Source organism: Lissotriton helveticus, chromosome 8 (genome assembly GCF_964261635.1).
Source record: "Lissotriton helveticus chromosome 8, aLisHel1.1, whole genome shotgun sequence".
In the NCBI taxonomy this organism is placed as follows: domain Eukaryota; kingdom Metazoa; phylum Chordata; class Amphibia; order Caudata; family Salamandridae; genus Lissotriton; species Lissotriton helveticus.
Window position 1 is genome coordinate 1668029113 of NC_136069.1, and position 19636 is coordinate 1668048748.

General features: G+C 39.6%; 1 protein-coding gene across 1 annotated transcript in view; it reads left to right on the forward strand.

Moving 5' to 3' along the window:
- Positions 1–19636, forward strand: part of LOC144774080 (transient receptor potential cation channel subfamily M member 2-like) — a 358014-nt gene that overhangs the window by 289870 nt on the left and 48508 nt on the right. Inside the window, exons 12-14 of the mRNA XM_078659107.1 lie at positions 1672–1801; positions 17933–18078; positions 18577–18689. Of these exons, the coding sequence (XP_078515233.1) occupies positions 1672–1801; positions 17933–18078; positions 18577–18689 (389 nt within the window). The remainder of the gene's footprint in view (positions 1–1671; positions 1802–17932; positions 18079–18576; positions 18690–19636) is intronic.

A 19636-nucleotide genomic window follows, 5' to 3' on the forward strand; every position in this document is an offset into this window, starting at 1 on the left:
GACATATCTGTAACTCCTTGCTACATGATGCATCATACAGTAAATATGACGCATCAGGTATGTCGCAGGGAGGGCGCACTGGAAAGTGACACATCACTGCTTTCACGCAGCGATGTGTCATTTCTCATAAATGAGGCCCGTAGCTTTTGTCTTCATCAAGGCTGCTAAAATCACTTTTCAAATACATTCACAAAAACAACCCTTTAAGAAAGAGTGCACTGCCCTGACCGCCTCCATCCAGGTGTAATATTGTGCTGAACTTCTTCAAGGACACACATACACTTGATGAAAGATAAGTGTGCAATCAATTTCAAACCACCTAACAGTTTTTCCCAAAACCATCGAAATACGGAATGTGTTTTACGTGATTTCCACAGAGACCTTAGACACCACAATTAGGCAAACCAGACCACCTTCTTACCGCCAAGATATTCCAGTGGTAAGCATACTTAAACCCCCTTTCCATCTTTTCGAACAGTCGGGGTGACAGTCGATCCATGCCTCACTCGTGCAAAGAGTTTCAACAAAAACTATTGAAACATGCATCTCCTTTCCAGAAAATCTATCTACTAGCAAACTACCAGACTGCGTTCAGCGCAGGAGACAGCACTGAAGTAGGTACTACTTTAAAGGTGCTTGATGATAGTCAACACATGTCTACTGGACCGTGCAGCAGCCTTTGACACTATTGATCATCAGAGGCTATTGGCTGTGCCAGAAAACAGAATGGGGTTTAGAGATGAAGTGCAGAAAAATAAAGTGCACTGTCCCCAGTGTGCAGGTGCAATGTTGTCGCCCAACTGGGTCAGGACAGCATTGATAGGGGGAGCAACAGTTTCAAACTCTTGGTCCTCTTTTCCCAAATAGAGGCCTGGTCTGCTTTTGAAAATGAACAGGGAACCCCCCAAATACACATGCAGTGGGTACTACACCCCCCAGATGGGAGCACCTTGGAGGGGGTGTCTCGCACACCTTCGCTCGCTCCCTAAATGTGCCCTCAGTGGCATATTGGCCTCTACACCCCCATCTGTAATGTGTTGGAGATGAAGAGACAAAGGGGTTCCCCCATTTACATGGACCAGACTCTTATGCAAATAAAGATGTTTATTTTATTTCATTTATTGATGAGGTTTTATATAGTGTGAACAGGCCATTTCTGGTATTAGAGCTGTGGACAATGGATTAACAAAAAATATACAAAGGGTAATACATAGAATCATAGGATGATATCAAAATGCTGTGCAATGGAGAATAACATGGAGTGTGCACAAAGTAATTCTTAGAGTCACAGGGTGATATCAAGAAGCAAGACTATTATGAGTAGGATACACTCTCTTAGGAGTGCTGAGGCACTACATGTGTGCCAGCATGATCCATACTACAGAAGGTGTTCCACAACTGTCTGTATCCTCTTTGGTGATACCAAAGTGTCCCAGGGTGCAGAGAAAGGGCACACACCAGTGTTGCACCACAGGATGCTTCGATTAATACGAGTCCAATATGTTAAAGGACCCGAATCAAAAGTTACCAGCGATGACTCGCATACAGTGCTTCAAGAAGGTGATGGATAGCTCCAGTTAGTATATCTTCAGACGGTGGGATAAGTTGGCGTTGGGTAACCACAGCCAGGAACCTCATTAATATTCCCTTTACTTCTTCTTCTGCTTCCAGAGCCAAGACTGCATTGTGGGTGCCCTGGCATGCTCCACCATCCTAAGGAAGATCTCCAAGGAGGTGGAAGATACTGAGATGTCGGAGGGAATGCGTGTGCAAGCCCGTCAATATGAGGGGCTTGCAGTGGGTGAGCTAGCAGTTTTTTTGTGTCTATTTCTTTTAAAACACCTATCAAATACAGCTTTAGCCGTAGGAATAAACACACCAATTTATGATGAGATCAGTAGTTACAAACTCATGGCTAATTGAGAAAGTATAAGATGCTCCCTTCAAGGAGCACATGGAGGAGGCAGTTCACCAAAATACATGTAATTTGACAAAGAATAGTTTTAATTTGTTATAACACTTTAGCAATGAAGTGGTGTCAATCACAATTTCAGACCCTTTAAGGATTCACTGTAGAGAAATACATTGAAACTTCATGAAATTGCTATATATTTTTTAGTTTAAATCCGTAGAGTAAGAAGCGTAGGGTTTGATGAACAAAAACTTAACAAATCAGCATTTTTCAGAATAGTCTATATTGTATTTGTTGAGAATTTTACCCACAATGTAATTGAGCAAAAAACATAGATAGTAACGAATTCCATCAGGCTCAACAATGACAAAATCTTCATTTAGACTGTCAGAATAAAAGTATTGCCCTCCCCTAATTGAAAGTAGACATCGGTGTATCTAGATGTAGGTTGGCTTTAGTAATAGTAAAGTTAAACTCCGATAAAACTGACCTTTTAGTGATGTCCAGCAAACACTCCTCCAGATTTCTTCTACCTAGGTTTTGCTGTGCACATTGAATCAGAAAGATTTTGGAGCAGCTATCTTTCCCAAATAATTCAGTTACCATAGATGTGATATATTCCTTTGATTCACCTGTTGTTCAGCTCTGGTACACCTCAAATGTGCAGGTTATTTCTACACGACAGCTCCTCGAGACCATCATTTTTTGGCTTTCATTGTTTGAATTACTTTACCTTTGCTGCATCCATGCCCCTCAGCCTCCTACCAGTCAACCAGTCATTTGGGGTCAAAGGATAAGCTTGTTAGGCTGTTTTTCTCCATGCCTAACTTCCGTGAGAGTGTAGGAGTGATTTTGCGTCTGGTGAGCCTTCAGATATCTTGGGCAGCAGCACTAAGTGAACACTTGGTTGTTTTCCAGTACAACTTTTTGCTGGTACTACCACATTTAGATTAATCACGAGAGAAGGGTGTGGAGAGGATCTAATAGTGTCCCTTCCAGTTAAGCACCAACATGAGTCGTGGGATAGCTGGGCCACACTGCTTTCACCCCACACCCACACAGGCCACTTAAGCAGCAGCAAGGTGGCGCAAGCTCACACCGGGGTAGACAAAGTGCAGGTAGGTCACAACCAGCAATGACAATAGGCCTTGGCCATCAACAATGCCTTCACTGTAGCTGGTTGGCACATTGGATGAAGATTCTGCCAGATTATTATCCCAGACAGAAAGAGCGTCACAGCTGTGCTGCTATATTTATACCCCGCACTCCAGTACCCCCCGCCCCGGATTGTGGAGGATTTTATAATTGTACAGCTTGAATAGGGCCAAGAGTAAGTTAACAGTGCTATTTGTGTTAGTGAAGGTGACAGTTGTTATTGCAACAACTGCGCTCTTGGGTTAGTTCCTTGGTTTGCGGGGTGGGTCAACTTGAATTTTAGTGCTATCTAGTGGTATCGTGTTGTGTTCTGGTTGTTTGTTATTTTAAGTGTGCTTGATATGATCGCTGGACTTCAATACCAAAATACCGACTAATCTACATATATTATTGAAACATCTATTTCTACAGCATTTCTATATCCATTACATTATTTATGAGGTAACATTGATTTTAAATGTGATGTTATGGCAGATGGTCAAAATATAAATTGCAGAAATATCAAACTACCTGATCAAGACGAAACAAGCATTGGCAAAGCCAAATGGGCTGGCCATGAAATAGTTACTTTTTTTATTACCACAAAAGAGTAAATGAAAAATGCCAAAGCAATAACATGGCATCTATGTTTCAATAAACAATTTAAATAATAAAATAACAATTGCATTTAATTTTAACAGATCAGTAGGATGCTTCATAGCAAGCAGGTGTTCTTAGTTCAGTTATAAAAACGTATTTAATTTTTCATGTAAAAATCAGAAAAATATGATTTTTGTTGGCACAAAGAAAATGTACTATTAGCTTTAAGTTATGATAACATAAATCATTGTTTAATCACAGAACGATGACTACAAAGTGAAAAAGGCATAAACTATTTCTAAATTGAATATTAGCCTACCATCTCTGACACTTAAGTTCACCTTTTTTGTTAGGAGGATATCCGCACATGATCAAGCAAAAAGTCATTCACAGTGAGGAGAGCCAATGCTAAAGTGGACTTACCCATTGCCCCATTCTGTATGCTCTGGTGGGTGTGAGTAACATGTGAATCACAGTTGAACAGAGCAATGTATAAAGTTGACTCTATGCCATGAGGGGGTAAGACAGCTAATCAGAATCCAGGACAGACTTAAAAAGTTAGAAAATGAAACCTTCTATTTAGCTTTGGGTAATAAGGTTAGCAGGAGGCTTTCCCACTCTGAAAGTTTGTCTGACTTTAAGGTGGAAAAGAAATGTCTTCTAAGGAGTAGGTATAATATGACCATTCATTTTCAATGGGTAATATATGTTTGGAAATATCAGACCCAGATTCTAAAAATAAATTAAGTAAACTCAATTATACTCTCTGAAATAAGGTTCATTTTCTCAATTTGGATATTTTTGCCACTCTAGTATATACATTACCATATACGTTTGCTCAAGGCAATAGTTTTTTTGTACATAGACAATTGGGTCCAAGTTAAAGTTGTGGGTGGTGAGAAATTGTTCAGAAGTATTTCAAATTAATCAAGGCCTGAAACAGGGCTGTTTCAGTCTCTTTGTGCCCGACAGGGGAAGTTCACTATTGAAATCAAATAGAATCCCGCAAGACTCAGACACATACCGGTCAATTTATACAGTACGATGATGATCTCTTTATTTTTGATCAAGCCAAAATAGAAATGCAACACACCCTGGATAAACTACACAAATACAACCAAGATAACAAAGTACAAGTGAATGCAGGTAAAACCAGGATCATGATGTTTGGAAAATGAAAGAATAAGCCGACTCCTCATTGGTATCTAGGGCACCTTAAGATAGAATACGCCCAATGTACACTTACCTGGGCATATTGCTTTCAGTATCCGGAACATCGATTTCCCATAGGAAAAATATGGGGAAAAAGCTGGTAATTTAACATTCGCCCTTTGTCAACTAAATTCACACCTATATAGTCCACCGGCTGAAGCAAAACTTTGAGTAATAAAAGCTAAGTGCATTTCAATGGTCGCTTATGGCCATCTGGCGTTTCCTTCAAAACTCTTTCATTTTGTGGAAAAAACATCCAGTGCACCATTTATAGGGACAACTTTGGCTTACCCAATATGTAGCTCAAGCACAAGTCTTTTAAGACATGTTTTGTAATGTGAGCCAACCTTTGTTAAATGTTACCCTCAGGTCATGAGTGCACAATCAGACACACCCAACATGGTAATTCAAGTTATCTTCAAACAAAAGAACAACCCATGGTCAAACTATTTGTCTATAGCGATAGAGGATTTAAATCTTATTTCAGATTCCGGTCTTTCCATCACTTCACATGCGTTACTGAAACAACACTAAAAAAGCAAGTGCCCCCGGTATCCAGAGGGTTGTACGGCATTACAACATGGGCTTTTACCCCGCATGCCATTACAACGCAGTTTTTACAACGCAAGTCGTTACAACGACTTGCGTTGGGGGGCGCTGGATAGTGGAATAGTTTAATTTTCTATTCCAACTCCAGCCCACGTTGACAGTAGGGAAGGTGTTGGATAGAAAATTAAACTATTCCCTATCCTACAGCGCCCTCCAGTGCAAGTCGTTGTAATAGCAGTGCGGGGTAATGCCCGCGTTGTTATGGATGTTTCCCATCCAGAGAGGCAGACTTAGTCAAATTACAATCCAGGTACCGATTTGAACTGATTTGCAAATCATATGAGAAAGAGCAGATGAAACCAGAGCTGAGAAAAGCACTGAGGAGGCACTGCAGAACCCAACTCATGCATGCCAGATTCATGGTCCTGCAAAGGCATGAGCACAGAGCTGGTTGGAAAAGAACACAAACTTAGGGATGAATACTTTAATTTTACCTGTTGACCTTTGTTTTTAGCTTCCTGGATATGTATGACTAAAGACGTGCAGCACAACTTTGTTTCTAATTAATTCCACTATAAAAAGTATAGCCATGAAGAGAGGGGCTATACTTGAATTATTTAAAAAGTATGAATTTAGCTTTTAATTCCATCTATTACATTAGGATCTGTTATGACATTATAGCAGTACCTGTTACACCTTTTACTCTCTTTCGACCGCACTACATTTTCCTATAAATTTAGTTAGAAAGGCTCAAGTTTTTTGGCCATATGTATCGCATCTCCTACGGTGCAAGCAGCGGTGTTCGGCTTCCTTGCTGCAATTGGAATTCTGTGTTTGTTTCTTACTACCCAATCTTCTAACATTTCTTTAAATGTCAATAATTCGATTAGAAACTATGATTTTGTGGTCAGCTACAGAATCAAGAATTTTTTTTCATTTCAAAGAATTTTATTATTATGAAAAAGCAAATGATGATACACCATACAAGTGTCAGTGATACAATTGATATACTATAAAACAATCAAAATATAGTAGGCAAGCATGCGTTGTAAAAGAGACATCTGTAGCCAATGTAGCCCGCCAGAATCAAATAAATAAATTAAGTATGTTAAAAACAATTAACATATATCAGAAAGAAGAATCAAGAGTATCACTATCAGTTAGAGTACCCACGGAAAAGTTAGGGAGGGGAAAAAAGAGAGAGAGAAGAAATGAGAGAAAAGAAGAAACGGAAGAGAAAGAGAGAAAAAGCAAGAAAAGAAAGAGAGAGGAGGATTTCCACCGGACCATCCCAACAGATAAAACACCATTCAACCAGACATATCAAGGGGGTATTGTGCAACCAACCCTTTGGAAGATAAATCCATGTAGGTATCCAAAGCAGACCAAACACCACTAGCAATAGACGGAGAAAGATGGGCATGATCAACCGATGTATGAGCACTGCGTAAAAAGGAAACCCAAGCCCACCAAGTATGATAGGAAACTAAAGAAAATGATTTCCAGTCCATTAAAATTACTTTAACTGCAACAGTCAATAAAAGATCTAACAGTTGTAATTCCATGGAATCTAAGGGAAGAGGGACTGGGGATGCTAGAGGGCCTAATAGGATTAATGGAAAAGATAGTTGAAACTGAATACCAAAAATGAGCGTGAGGTGCTTGTGAATGAGATCCCAAAATGGTTGAAGAAGAGAACAATCAAAGAACATATGAGGAAAATCACCTGGTAATAAGCCACAACTCCAACAAAGATTGTCCTCTTTGAGATTCAACGAGTGTAAGCGAGTAGGAGTCCAATGGAGAAGGTTAACAGAGAAAAATTTAGATTGCATTAACGATGGGGCGATTTTATTACGAAGGGAAAATTTACTAATCATCTGCCAGGTGTCTGAAGAAATATGGTTTGTAACACTGGTCAAAATGGTGTAACCACTTTTGCTGAGCTACAGTATGGGTAGGTATTGAAGTAGATTGTAAAAATTTATAGATTTTAGAAGCTACATGACCAGTCCTAATCCATAATTGAAAGAGAGTAATCGTAGGGGAAGTAGGATGAAGGCGCACCTTAGCCAGTGCCACTTTGATCTTGAGAAAGGTATAAAAATCTAAATTAGATAAAGAAAACTGTTGAGCTAAAGAGGAAAACGGTAATGGAGCATTATTGGAATCATAATGATGATGAACAAGCGATATCCCTTTAGAAGCCCAATAAGACATTAAAGAAGAAGAAATAGTAATTTTAATTTTAGAATTCCGCCAAATAGACGACCACCTAGATTTGTCTAATGGAGTCGCCACTCTCTTGTCCACCATTCTTACCGCAGCAATAGTATCTAATATAATAGAGCGGGGAAAAAGGAATAAACAAGGTAGACGTAGTTACAAAAGAAGAAGTGGGCAAAGGAGAGGCCAGTTCTTGCTCTATTAGCAACCAAGATGGAACATGAATAGGAGGGGATGAAAACCAGAGAGCACCTTGAGATGCTAGAAAGGCAGTTTGATATTTTTCCCAATCGGGAAAGTTACAACCTCCCATATCACAAGGTTGTCGTAAGAATTTATAAGCAATTCTAGCCCTTTTATTATTCCATAGAAATTTAGAAGTAAGAACATCAATGTCATGAAAGAAAGAAGCAGATAACTTCACTGGGAGCATGGAAGAGACAAAATTAATAATAGGTGTTATCATCATTTTAAGAGTCTGAAGGCGCCCCCACCATGAAATGTGTTTCGGAGACCAGGCGTCTAGCAAACGCCGTACTTTAAGAATAGTCTGATTTTCATTGTAAGCAACTGTATCATACAAGGTGGAACAAAAATAGATACCCAAATACTTCAATTGCTTAGACTGCCATTTAAAGCCAGCAGAGCCCATATGTGTAGAGAAACAATAAGCATTCAGTGGGAACATTTCAGTCTTGTCCTTATTTAAGGTGTATCCTGAAACCTTTGAAAAAAGAGAGATGATATCAGAAATAGCAGGAATGGCCAAAGCAATATCATCCGAGAAAATAAGGACATCATCCGCGTAAGCCGCAGTTTTAATCCGGTGAGGACCAAAAGAAAAACCCTTAATATCTGGATGCATGTCAATTAGTCTAAGGAGGGGATCAATGGATAATAAAAACAAAAGAGGAGATAAAGGACATCCCTGCCTAGTGCCCTGGCGAAGATTAAAAAAAGACGACGTGGCGCCATTGACTCTTATGGTGGCTCGGGGTTGTGAATAGAGGGACATGACCATATGAATAAAGGAGTCACCAAGATTATGTGCACATAATACAGCACGTAGAAAGGGCCAGGAGACCTTATCGAAGGCCTTTTCTGCATCAAGAGCCAAAGCAGCGGCCGGGAGCTTGGAGCGTTTAGCTGAACCGAGAATATGACAAAAGGTTCTGATATTATCTCGCGCGAGCCGACCCTTTACAAAACCCGTTTGAGATGGATGCACCAGTTTAGGAATGAAGGATTCCAAACGCTTCGCTAGGATTTTAGCAAAGATTTTAGCTTCCATGTTAAGAAGGGAAATAGGATGGAAGTTTTTGGGGTCAGAGTGATCTTTCCCCTCTTTTGGAATCACTACAATGGTGGCATCAGCAGCAGAACCAGAAACAGATCCATCCTTAATAAAGGCATCGAAAACAGATTGAAGCTTGGGAACAAGCAAAGGAAGAAAGGTTTTGTAAAACAAAATAGGGTAACCATCAGGCCCTGGAGCTTTTCCAGAACGAGTGGCTTTAATTGCAGCAATAATTTCGTCAGAGGTAATTGGTCCATTTAAAGAACTACTATCCTCCACAGAAATAGATTTTACTGGGACAGATTGTAAAAACTCTTGACTTTGCTCAAAAGAGGATTGATTAGAAGGAGTATATAGATTATTATAAAAACCACGAAAAACTTCAAGAATTTCCTCAGTCTGAAATTTTTTATTGCCAAGGTGATCATTAATAGAAGGAATCCGAGAAGAGTTATGAGAGGATTCCTGAAATTTTAAGGTAGCCGCAAGAATCTTACCAGCACGGTTTTTTAACAATAGCCTTTTGGATTTCTGAGCCTGAACCCCAATATGGGCTCTCTTGGTGACTATGGTGTTATACGTATATTTTAAGTGCTTAATTGACTGTAGGCAGGATTTATCTTTAGAATGTCGAAAGAGAGCTTCTAAATTCTTAATCTCAGTTGCCAAGTCGGTAAGTTCCCGTTTGATATCAGCATTCCTTTTCGACATACACTTAATACCCTGACCACGGAAAGTACACTTAAACGAATCCCAGAGGACAATTGGGGAAGTAACTGAGCCTTCATTTTCAAGAAAAAAAGTATCAATTTCATTGGAGAATTCACGAATTTGGGAATCATCATGCAAAATTTCTGTATTTAATCTCCAGGAGTGAGGTCTTGTCTTAGGAGCAAAGGACAACAACGTAAAAGTAACCGCAGCATGATCAGAAATCAGAATAGGGTGAATAAGCGGCAATGAAGAAGAAGAAACCAAAGAGGAGTGTACCAATAAATAGTCAATACGCGAAAAGGTAGAATGAGGGGAAGAAAAGAAAGAAAAATCACTACCAGTGGGGTTATGGAGACGCCAGAGATCCTCAAGATGAGATATAGAACACATATTAATTAGTTGTTTATGCGATTTAGGAGGGCGAAACTGAAAAGCTGAATTTCTATCTAGAATGGGATCCATTGGTAAATTGAAATCCCCACCAACATTAAGATTACCCGAGTGAGGTGTGTCGTTCAATTTTTTGGTAACTGCTTTCCAAAAAGACGGATCATCTTTATTCGGGCGTAAATATTCAGAACATAAAGGTTAGCATTGCCATCAGACAGCTTAGTTAATAACCAGCGACCCTCGGTATCGTGCTCAGAGGAGACTATGGGCAAGACCGACGTTTTAGAGATTAAAGTGATAACCCCATTTCTTTTACCAAAAGCATCGGAGCAGACAACATCTGATACCCACTCCTTCTTTAGGAAGAGTGCCTCTCTGGTAGATACCTTCGTTTCCTGAAAAAGAACTAGGGGCCAGATGTAGGTGGCCAATTACCGGTCGGTAACGGCCGAAATCGGCCCTTACCGACCGGTAATTGGATTTTGAGATGTAGGGGGAAAAAAACAGGCATTTGCGGTAATTTTACCGAATCGGTAAATATACCGGTCGGTAAAATTACCGAAAATGCATTTTCGGTATGTAGGTGCCAAGTTGCACATTGACACAGGGCTTTGAAAATCGGTATTTTACCATGCAATACAATTGCATGGTAAAATACCGATGCAGGTGTACATGCACATCTGTGCATGTACACCTGTGCCATGTGGCACACATACATGCCCTTAGGACATGTATGTGTGCCACATGGCACACAAGCCTAAAACAGGGGTGCCAGAGGGTGTCAAAGTGACACCCCCTGCACCCTTGCTAAAATCGGTATTTACCGATTCTGTAATTACAGAATCGGTATTGCCCATTGATTCCTATGGGCTTCACAGCCCATAGGAATCAATAGGAAATACCGATTCGGTATTTCCAGATTCGGTAAATACCGAATCTTAACGATTCGGTATTTCCACATCTGGAAATACCTACATCTCCCCCCTTCATATTTACCACTTCTTAAATACCGAATCGGTAAAATTCGGTATTTAAGAGGTGGTAAATATGAATTACCTACATCTGGCCCTAGATCCGAAGAAAGAGATTTACAATAATCCACGATTTTTTACCTCTTGACTGGATGGTTCAAACCCTTAACATTAAGGGACAATACATTCAGGCCCGACATAATCTTGCAGAGAAAAGCAAATACAATACATGGGTGAGAGAAAGCAAACAAGCAGCATCAATACAAGCAGCCAACCACAAAGCATTAAGACCAAAAAGGGAGAATCCTATGAGGAAATCCAAAGTGAGAAAAGAAAGAAGAGAGAAAGCAAAAGATGAAAGTGAGAGAAGATAGAGACAGATAGTCAAGGAAAGGCAAGAGAAGGAGGGACAAGAAATTAACGAGAAAGGTCTGAAAAAGACCAAATTCATACTAGGGGGAACGTGGGAAGACGAGCAAGGGGACCATCATGAGGCATAATATCAATCAGCTTGAACAACCCCAATATAACATATAACTTGGTATGAGTAAACAGGAAAAGGAAGACATCTGAAATCTGGATTGATAGTAATAGGAATATTTCAGTAAGAACAATTCAATCGGTAATTTTATAGACAAAATATGCATATATCAAATACTACATAGGAGGAAAGAGAGAGCACTATGAAAAAGTGAATGAAACCGAAGGAAGAAAGACATCAAAAAAGTGTGAAACATGCCAAGTAATGAAGTGGAAGTAGAAAAAGACAAGAAGTAATTAACTAGGAAATAGGTAGAAACTAAAATGTATCACAACAGTAGCTGACTCTAAAGGGTATAGGACCATTATATGAATACAATTATAGAAATAGCATTAAATAGATACTAGGACTAATTAAACGAAGCAAGAGCAAACCCCAAGTACATCGGAAAAAAAAATGAATAATAAGCAAAGAACTATCCAAGAAGATTATAAAATACAATAAAGATACAATAAATTACAATAAATTAGCCCTAGTAGAGGAAGATATTAAATAGATGTTAATCAGAACAATCAATGAAACAGCAATGTAGATATGTAGAAAAACTAAGTATACAGTAAATATTCAAAGGCACTGGTAAGCAATTAAATACTGTTCATAAGATATACAAACTTTGTTATATTTAATCTAATGGAAAAAGGAAGGAACATCTATTACATATATGATACATAGACAAGATAGCAATAAAGTGTAATATAAATAGAATAACTTAGACCTAGTAGAGAAAAACATCTAATAATGGTAAGGCACACTAATCAGTGAAGCATCAATTAAGTAAGCATAGAAATAAATAGCCCAGACAATAACTGGAACATGGTGAGAACAGCTTAACGCTAGCTATAGAGAAATAGATAATAAGATAATAAAAATCTACGAACAAGTCTTGTAAACAAACAATAAACAGTACAAGAAATATTCAAGCAAATAGTCAATAAAGACATACAAGCACAGCGAAACACCAAACGGAAGAGCCAAGTAAAAAACAAGTGAAAAAAATTGACATTGCAGAAAACTATAGGAAACCTAAGAACGAGGATAGAAAAAAGACCAACTCTCACATACGGATGATAAAACCATAAAGGATACCAGAAAGTGAAAAAAGCAAAAAGAGAAACATAGTATCGACATAGACTCTACAAATAGAACAAAAAACAGGTAGACGCGAAAAAGGTAGCAGGAATAAGGGCGCTCGGAAACAAGACACTACTACAAAATTGAAAAAGGGAACATAAATGAGATATGTCCAATATAACAACCAATTACATCATAAAGACGGAAAGAAGAACAAACCATGGGGAAGAAGAAAAACACTACCAAAGCGAAAAGACCATAGCAAGAATAAGGACAACCGAAAAGAAAAGAAAAGGCACTACTACAATAATGAAAAAGAGACAACAATCAGAAAGACCTAATATGCCAAACAACGACATCATAAAGATGGAAATAAGACCACACCAGGGAGAGGGAAACAACACTACCAAAAACTTAACTTACAACACCACTCACAAAAACACCATAGATGCACCAGCAGCAATGGACCACGCAGGTCTAAAAAAGACAAGCTCAATAGACCTGGAAAAGAGAGAAAAAACATTGCAGGCATAGGAATCACATCAAGTGCCAGAAGCACCAGGAACAAGTGAAGCCTCCATTTGAGGGTCCATCTGTAGCTCCATCTGATTGTCTAAGAAAGAGGCCAAATCAGCAGGTTCATCAAAGATTCTGGAGCGACCTTTGAAGGTAATGCGAAATTTTGAAGGGCCAGAGAAGGAAAAGGGGATATTCATCTCTGATAGACGCTTCCGGAGATAAAGAAAGCCCTTCCTCCTTATCACCGTGTCTCTGGCAAAGTCTTGAGAAATTGAAATGCGATGACCTTCCCAGGAGACAGCTTTAACCTTCCGCATATGAGCCAAAATTTGTTCCGTGTGTTGATGACGCAGCGGTTTAAAAATGATCTCCCTTGGTTGCGTAGCAGATTTAGAACGAAAGGTGGGGACACGATGTGCCCGTTCCAGCTCAAAGTCTCTTTGAAAAGAACTTTTTAGGGTAGAAGGCAACCATTGGTATAAAAAGTCAATCATAGACGGTGCTCCTTTCTCGGCTTCTTCAGGAAGGCCAAAAATGCGCAGGTTGGATCTGCGGTTACGGTCCTCCTGCTCAGTGAGATCCCTCCGCAATGCCGCCATTGAGCGCTCTAACTGCAAAAGAGATCGAGAGTGCTTTTGCATATTATCCTCTGCACCACTAATACGTGTCTCCGTGGCAGAGACACGGAGGGAGAGAGCCTTAAGATCATTCCTGATGGCTGATACCTCCACTTGTAGCAAATCTGTATTCGTTTTGGTAGACTGCGCAATGTCATGCACATCATTGAGACGCGTCAGAATAGTCTCCAAAGTGGAATTGGTATCTTTTTGAGAAGATTCAGGTGTAGGAGATACTTGTTTGGACCTATTAAGAGAGGCTTTGGAATCTTTTGCGTCTTTAGCCGTTGGTGACAAGCCCATATTTGCAGCCATAGAGCCCACAAAACAGAGGGAGAAGAAGCAACCACTTCAGATAAACGAGGGAAATCAAAAGCCCAGAGGATAGTGGCGTACTCAGTATGCAAAAAAAAAAGAAATGAGCACAAATAGGAGAGCGCACGTCCAGCAGGTAAAGCAGAGTAATGAATAATGGCGGACTTACACGCACAAAAATAGGAATCTCATCACAGTAATATCATGGCCCTGCCGGTATCAAGAGGACGCCTTCAGAAACCAAGAAACCAAAAAGCAGGGTACCAAAGAGCAGATAAGTACTATCGAAAGGCAGTGGAGGCGCTCTGAAGAAAAATGAAATGCAAAAAAGTCTCACTTTAAGTAGCCACATAGCATGAAGAATGAGAGAAAATCGTTACAGGCTTGTAAAGGCTAACAATAGTCACCAGACTTGTTTACCCGCATTCCTGGCGAGTTCGTAGTAATGGCACAACCGTTTTGTGAGGAAAATCGAAACTTCTTCAGTGAAGAAAAACAAAATGGCGGCCGCTCGTGGAAACACCGAGCGCCACCTCAAAACGGCAAAAAATCAGGCACCAGCAGCTCCAGGTCGCAGGAAGGACGCCCAAAGAGCACTCGGCAGCTTCAGAAACATAAGACCCGCTTTGGACGACTGAGGGGCAACTGGAAGCGGATGCAAACCTCCGACAGCCCTCGCTCGTCTCGGAGCTCAAGCGCGACCCGCCATCTCCTAGCGGCGCGCAAGCCACGCCCCCTACAGAATCAAGAAATAAAATGAATAAAGAAAGTTATCTTAGTTTTGAAAACCTTGTAAATGAAATAATATTGTAGGGTAATCGTCAATGGAAGAATGACATTATTTAACAGTTAGGTTCAGGACCATGATTTGCTTTGTTGATCATCAGAATGTATTGCATCAGCAATATAACATTTCACTGCACAAGTCATCAATCTAGACTCTTTGTCACCAACAAAAACTAAACTTAAGAAAATGTACCTCTCACAGTTGGAATATTGTACTAGCTGCCTGCTGGTCCAAAGTGAGCTCCCTCCTATCTTTGGTGGCACCTAAAGCTGTTTAAAAACCAAAATGACATACTTCAATTGATGAGCTCTGTAAATACTATATTTATATGCTTCAGACTATTACCCCCATGATTAAAAATAGCTTCCCCATAATCTTGACTCCACACCACTGGATATATATGAAAAATGTCTACTTTGATCAAAACGTCTGCTTCTACCATACTGGATCAGACATTTGCCACTATCTTTTAATACACCTATAAAGTTATTACACATGGGTCAAATATGTTATGTAGTATCCCTTCAATGAATGTGAGAGGCCGCACGGGTAAATGTTTTTTTGGATCAATTATCCACGCTGATATGGCAAAATTAAACGACAGGGGCGTTATCACAAGGTCCCATTTAACTGGAGAATGGCCAGTGATAGGAGTTACCAGTCCCATTGGAATTACGAGATCTACTGGAACACCGCAGCTCTGTTTCCTTTCTCTTGGAGACAAGGGGAGGCCTCTGCACATAGGTTAGTGAAAAGCATTTTGTAGCATGTTAGTAGTACCATTGTGGACACCGAATGACATAAAAAGTAGAGGATTAAAAGACAAATTGTGTTGCCTTTGGGGTATCATCCTTGGTCTTTTTCTTCTTCTCTATGTGTGTTTGATGTTATGTGTGTTTTTTATGATTATCTTTAATAATATAATAAGATTGAATCCATGTATATTTTCATATATACATGATTATGTGTGTAAGTGTTTCAGATTGAATCTGGATTGACTGCAGGATAAGTGTAATTGGTTTTGTATTTTTGGTTTCACTAAAAGTTTTTTTTAGATATTAGGTTGACATAACCCTGACCCCTTGGTTTGAGGGGTTACTCTCTATTTGTGTTTGAAGCTTGCATAATGAAAGTCATTATTGACATATAGAGGCAGCCACTGCACATTTTGAAAAAATATTGAGGTCAGCTCAACCCCTAGGAGGGTCAGGTATGAAAGAATATTTGTTTGTACCCTTTCGGATCCTATGGTTTTTATGACATTTATGTGAAATTGTTCTTTAAATGGCAGTAAATGGCCACATTCTCTTCCAAGGTTTCTCCTTGGGGGGGGACCCCCAAATCCTCCAAGAAAAAGTTGGGCTTGTTTCTTGGAATTCATAGCCAGTATTACGCCCCGCCACTTTCACAGATCATCAGCTGACACTACATTATACCACATTTGTTGTTGCGATAGCTCACTGTGATTGTATGCATGAATAATTAAGGAAGTGTGTTAATTGTAACATGTGTTTCCTACACTGCTATCACCTTAATATTTGGGTAACTAAGTATTGCATCAGACACCGATTGACTGCATTGTATAGTTTCTACCTTTTTTGTAACATCTCTTTGCATGCATTCACATGTAAAGTATTAGATATATAAATAAAATGTAACTTTTCCATAATACATTGTTAATTGAGCTTATATGTTCTGTCAGTGCAAAACCAATCTAGTTTTTAATATATATATGCAGTGAAAACCACAAATAACAAAACAAATACTAACCAAAATAAAGAGCTTTGTCTATCAGAAACACCAGGTGGTTGTCCGTTGCTCAAAAGCAGGTAATAATGTCTTGAGTAATCGTATAAGGAGGTATGCATATTATAACCAATATTTCTTCAACATGTTCAATATTTTGGTACACTGAGTATTTGAGCACATTTTGAATTTGTTTAGCTCTCTGGGTGGAACTTACTAAACCTTTGTTCCATCACACGTGTGACACCAAGGAGCGCATGGTATTTTATTTTCAAAGTAAAAGGTGTTTTCCACCAGTAAGGTGCACTTTTAACAGCAGAAGAACCACTTTGTGTCAGGAAGGCATTACTGGGGCAAATCAGCACAAGCACTCATTGGTTTTGACACAAAACCTGATCTAAGGTAGCCAGACCTCGCAGTGCCTGAAAAACCACCCCCAACCTGAAGGAGGTACATACATGAGGGAATGTGTTTATTTCTCACAATTGTTACATGAGTGCCGCCATAGGCATCACGCATCCAGTATGTGGGAACCTTCTGAGTATGGCTACACCTTGGAGATTGTACTGGATGGTATGCCGCCAGTGCAGATCCTATGCTAGACAGTGCACAGGGACCTCTACACAATGATGCTGGTGTGAGTGTGTGCATCATGCAAGGCTTTCCTATTTAGCCACCAATTCATGGGATTACCCCAGCAGCAGGTCAGCCTTTGTAGATGTGGCCCTTTGCTGTGATTTCTCCCTTGTGCAATGCAGTGCTGTAAATTTGGATGCTGGATGCAGTGAACATGAGTTAATCTGGTCTGTTTGTTACTACATTTTAAATTTGTAAGTATTTAATGCCATTTTTTGTCACAAAGCTCACATGTTTCATCACTCACACAAGTGCACGTGCGCGCGCACACACAAACACACACACACACCGACAAACTAACTAATGAACACATTGTGTGTGGTTTTAGGGGTGGGCTTTGAACTACTGTGGTATACATTGAAATACTGACCATTATAACATCCTTTATTTGGCAGCTTGACAAGGGGCAAATGTAGGTAGGAGTGTTAGTTATTATTTACTGCTAGTTGGAAGCTGGAATGATCTCAAGGGATATTTAACACCATGATTGTATTTACAGTATGTACTAGCTTCAAAACTATTTATTAATGTATATGCAAACTTGTCAATTTACATCTATATTCTAAATTATTATTTCTAACCAATTTATTATCTGTATTGGCTGGTCTTTCTTTTTGTTCTGTACCCTTGCAGCTTCTGTTTTACGTTCTATATTGAAAATAATAATATTTATCAAATAAAATGTGTGATTTTAGGGATGCTGTCGGAGTGCTGCAAACAGAATTCAGAGATGTCAGAGAAGCTGCTAACACATGTGTCCTTTGTCTGGGGTAAAACCACTTGTTTACGCCTGGCTGTGAGCGGTCACGCAATGAACTTCATGTCCCATGGAGGTGTCCAGGTGCGTACAGTCAAATGCCTTTTTCACAGATATATCTTTGATATCTTTCCATTCTCTTCATGGTTCCCTCCCAGTTGAAATCATCAATCTATCTACTTTACTCTCAACATTGCTGCCACTGCATGATGGACTGGCTTTACATCTGCTGATGGTTCTTTCGTTGACTTCTTTTTATTGTTATCGTTTGGTCAAACTGTGGTTCTTTAGTGTCCTAATTATTCATTGTCTTGGCACTGAGGCACTACTTTCAGTGTGATAGGTTGGTGGTTCCCTGGCGGTAGCGTAATACAGCCATATCTACTCCTAGCACTTTCCGCCACATATTGCCTATAAATCAGCTTACTGGGAGGAACCATTGCTATATTCTAAATCTCATCCATGTATTTCATCTCAAACTACAACCTATGGCACCATGTGTTTGGAGCTCTCTGTGCCTCTCTTTCTCTAGCTCTCTTTTTCTCTCTCCCTCTCTTGCTCTTTCACTTTCTCTGTTTACAGATGCTGCTGACAAAGATCTGGTGGGGAAAGTTATCTGTGGATAATGGTTTCATCACTGTCCTCCTGTGTATGCTGTGTTTTCCTTTGGTGTTCACTGGCCTTGTCACTTTCAGGTAACACCTGCAGAGCAACTATCTGGTCACCCAATAATTTGTTTGTGGCACAACCATGATTTAGCAAAATAACTGTAATTTTCTAAACAGCCAAGCTACTGTTTATGGTTAGAAATCCAGCTAACTTATTTCTTAATATCTTGTCATGGGACAAAACATATGTTCTTTTTTCTCAAAATATTCTGTGGTTTTAATTGTTACAAATGACAACAAAAAGTGAAATTTATGGCACTACCTTCCAAATCCTGATTGACACAAGCAGGACTTGAGGTCTTTTCCAGTCACTTGTTTAAGTCACTTCTGTAGAAAATTCCCCAAAGTCATGGAGGTTTCTTTATTAGTAAATATGCAAAGGGATAATGTGGTTTCCCAGGATATATTGTGGTTTCCCAGGATAGTGGCTTTGTGGAAGTTGGTGTAAGTCATCTGTAAGGTACATCTGTCCTGTTTGCCTCTTTTTCTCTCATGTCGCTTGGCTTTAGCCTTCTGCTGTGACTGCAGACAACTGATTATGCCCAGCCAAAGTTATGTAATAACTTGCAGCCGTTTACAAATTATTCATATTTGAGGGCCAGAGGTGTGAACCTATTTTGCGGTTGCAAGCACCCAATTCGCAAAATTAGTGTATGTAACTTCAAAATAGGCATTGTTCCTAAAATGGGTTTCCGAACAGTTACCGAGGCGCGGCTTAGATGCGGCATCTTGTAGACATCAATCCAAAATTGCGAATCAGTACCATTAATATCAGACTATTGTAACTGGAATTCTGGTCGCAAACCATTGAAAAGTCAGACTCCCAAGTTAAGGTAGTTTGGTAACCTTTTCACGAAAGGGAAGGGCCCCCTCACTGAAATTTTTAAAAACACAAGATGTATTAAAGCTGCCCATTTCCATTAAGGAAGTCGGTCTGCATTTAAAAAAATGTTTAATTCATTTCATATCAGTCA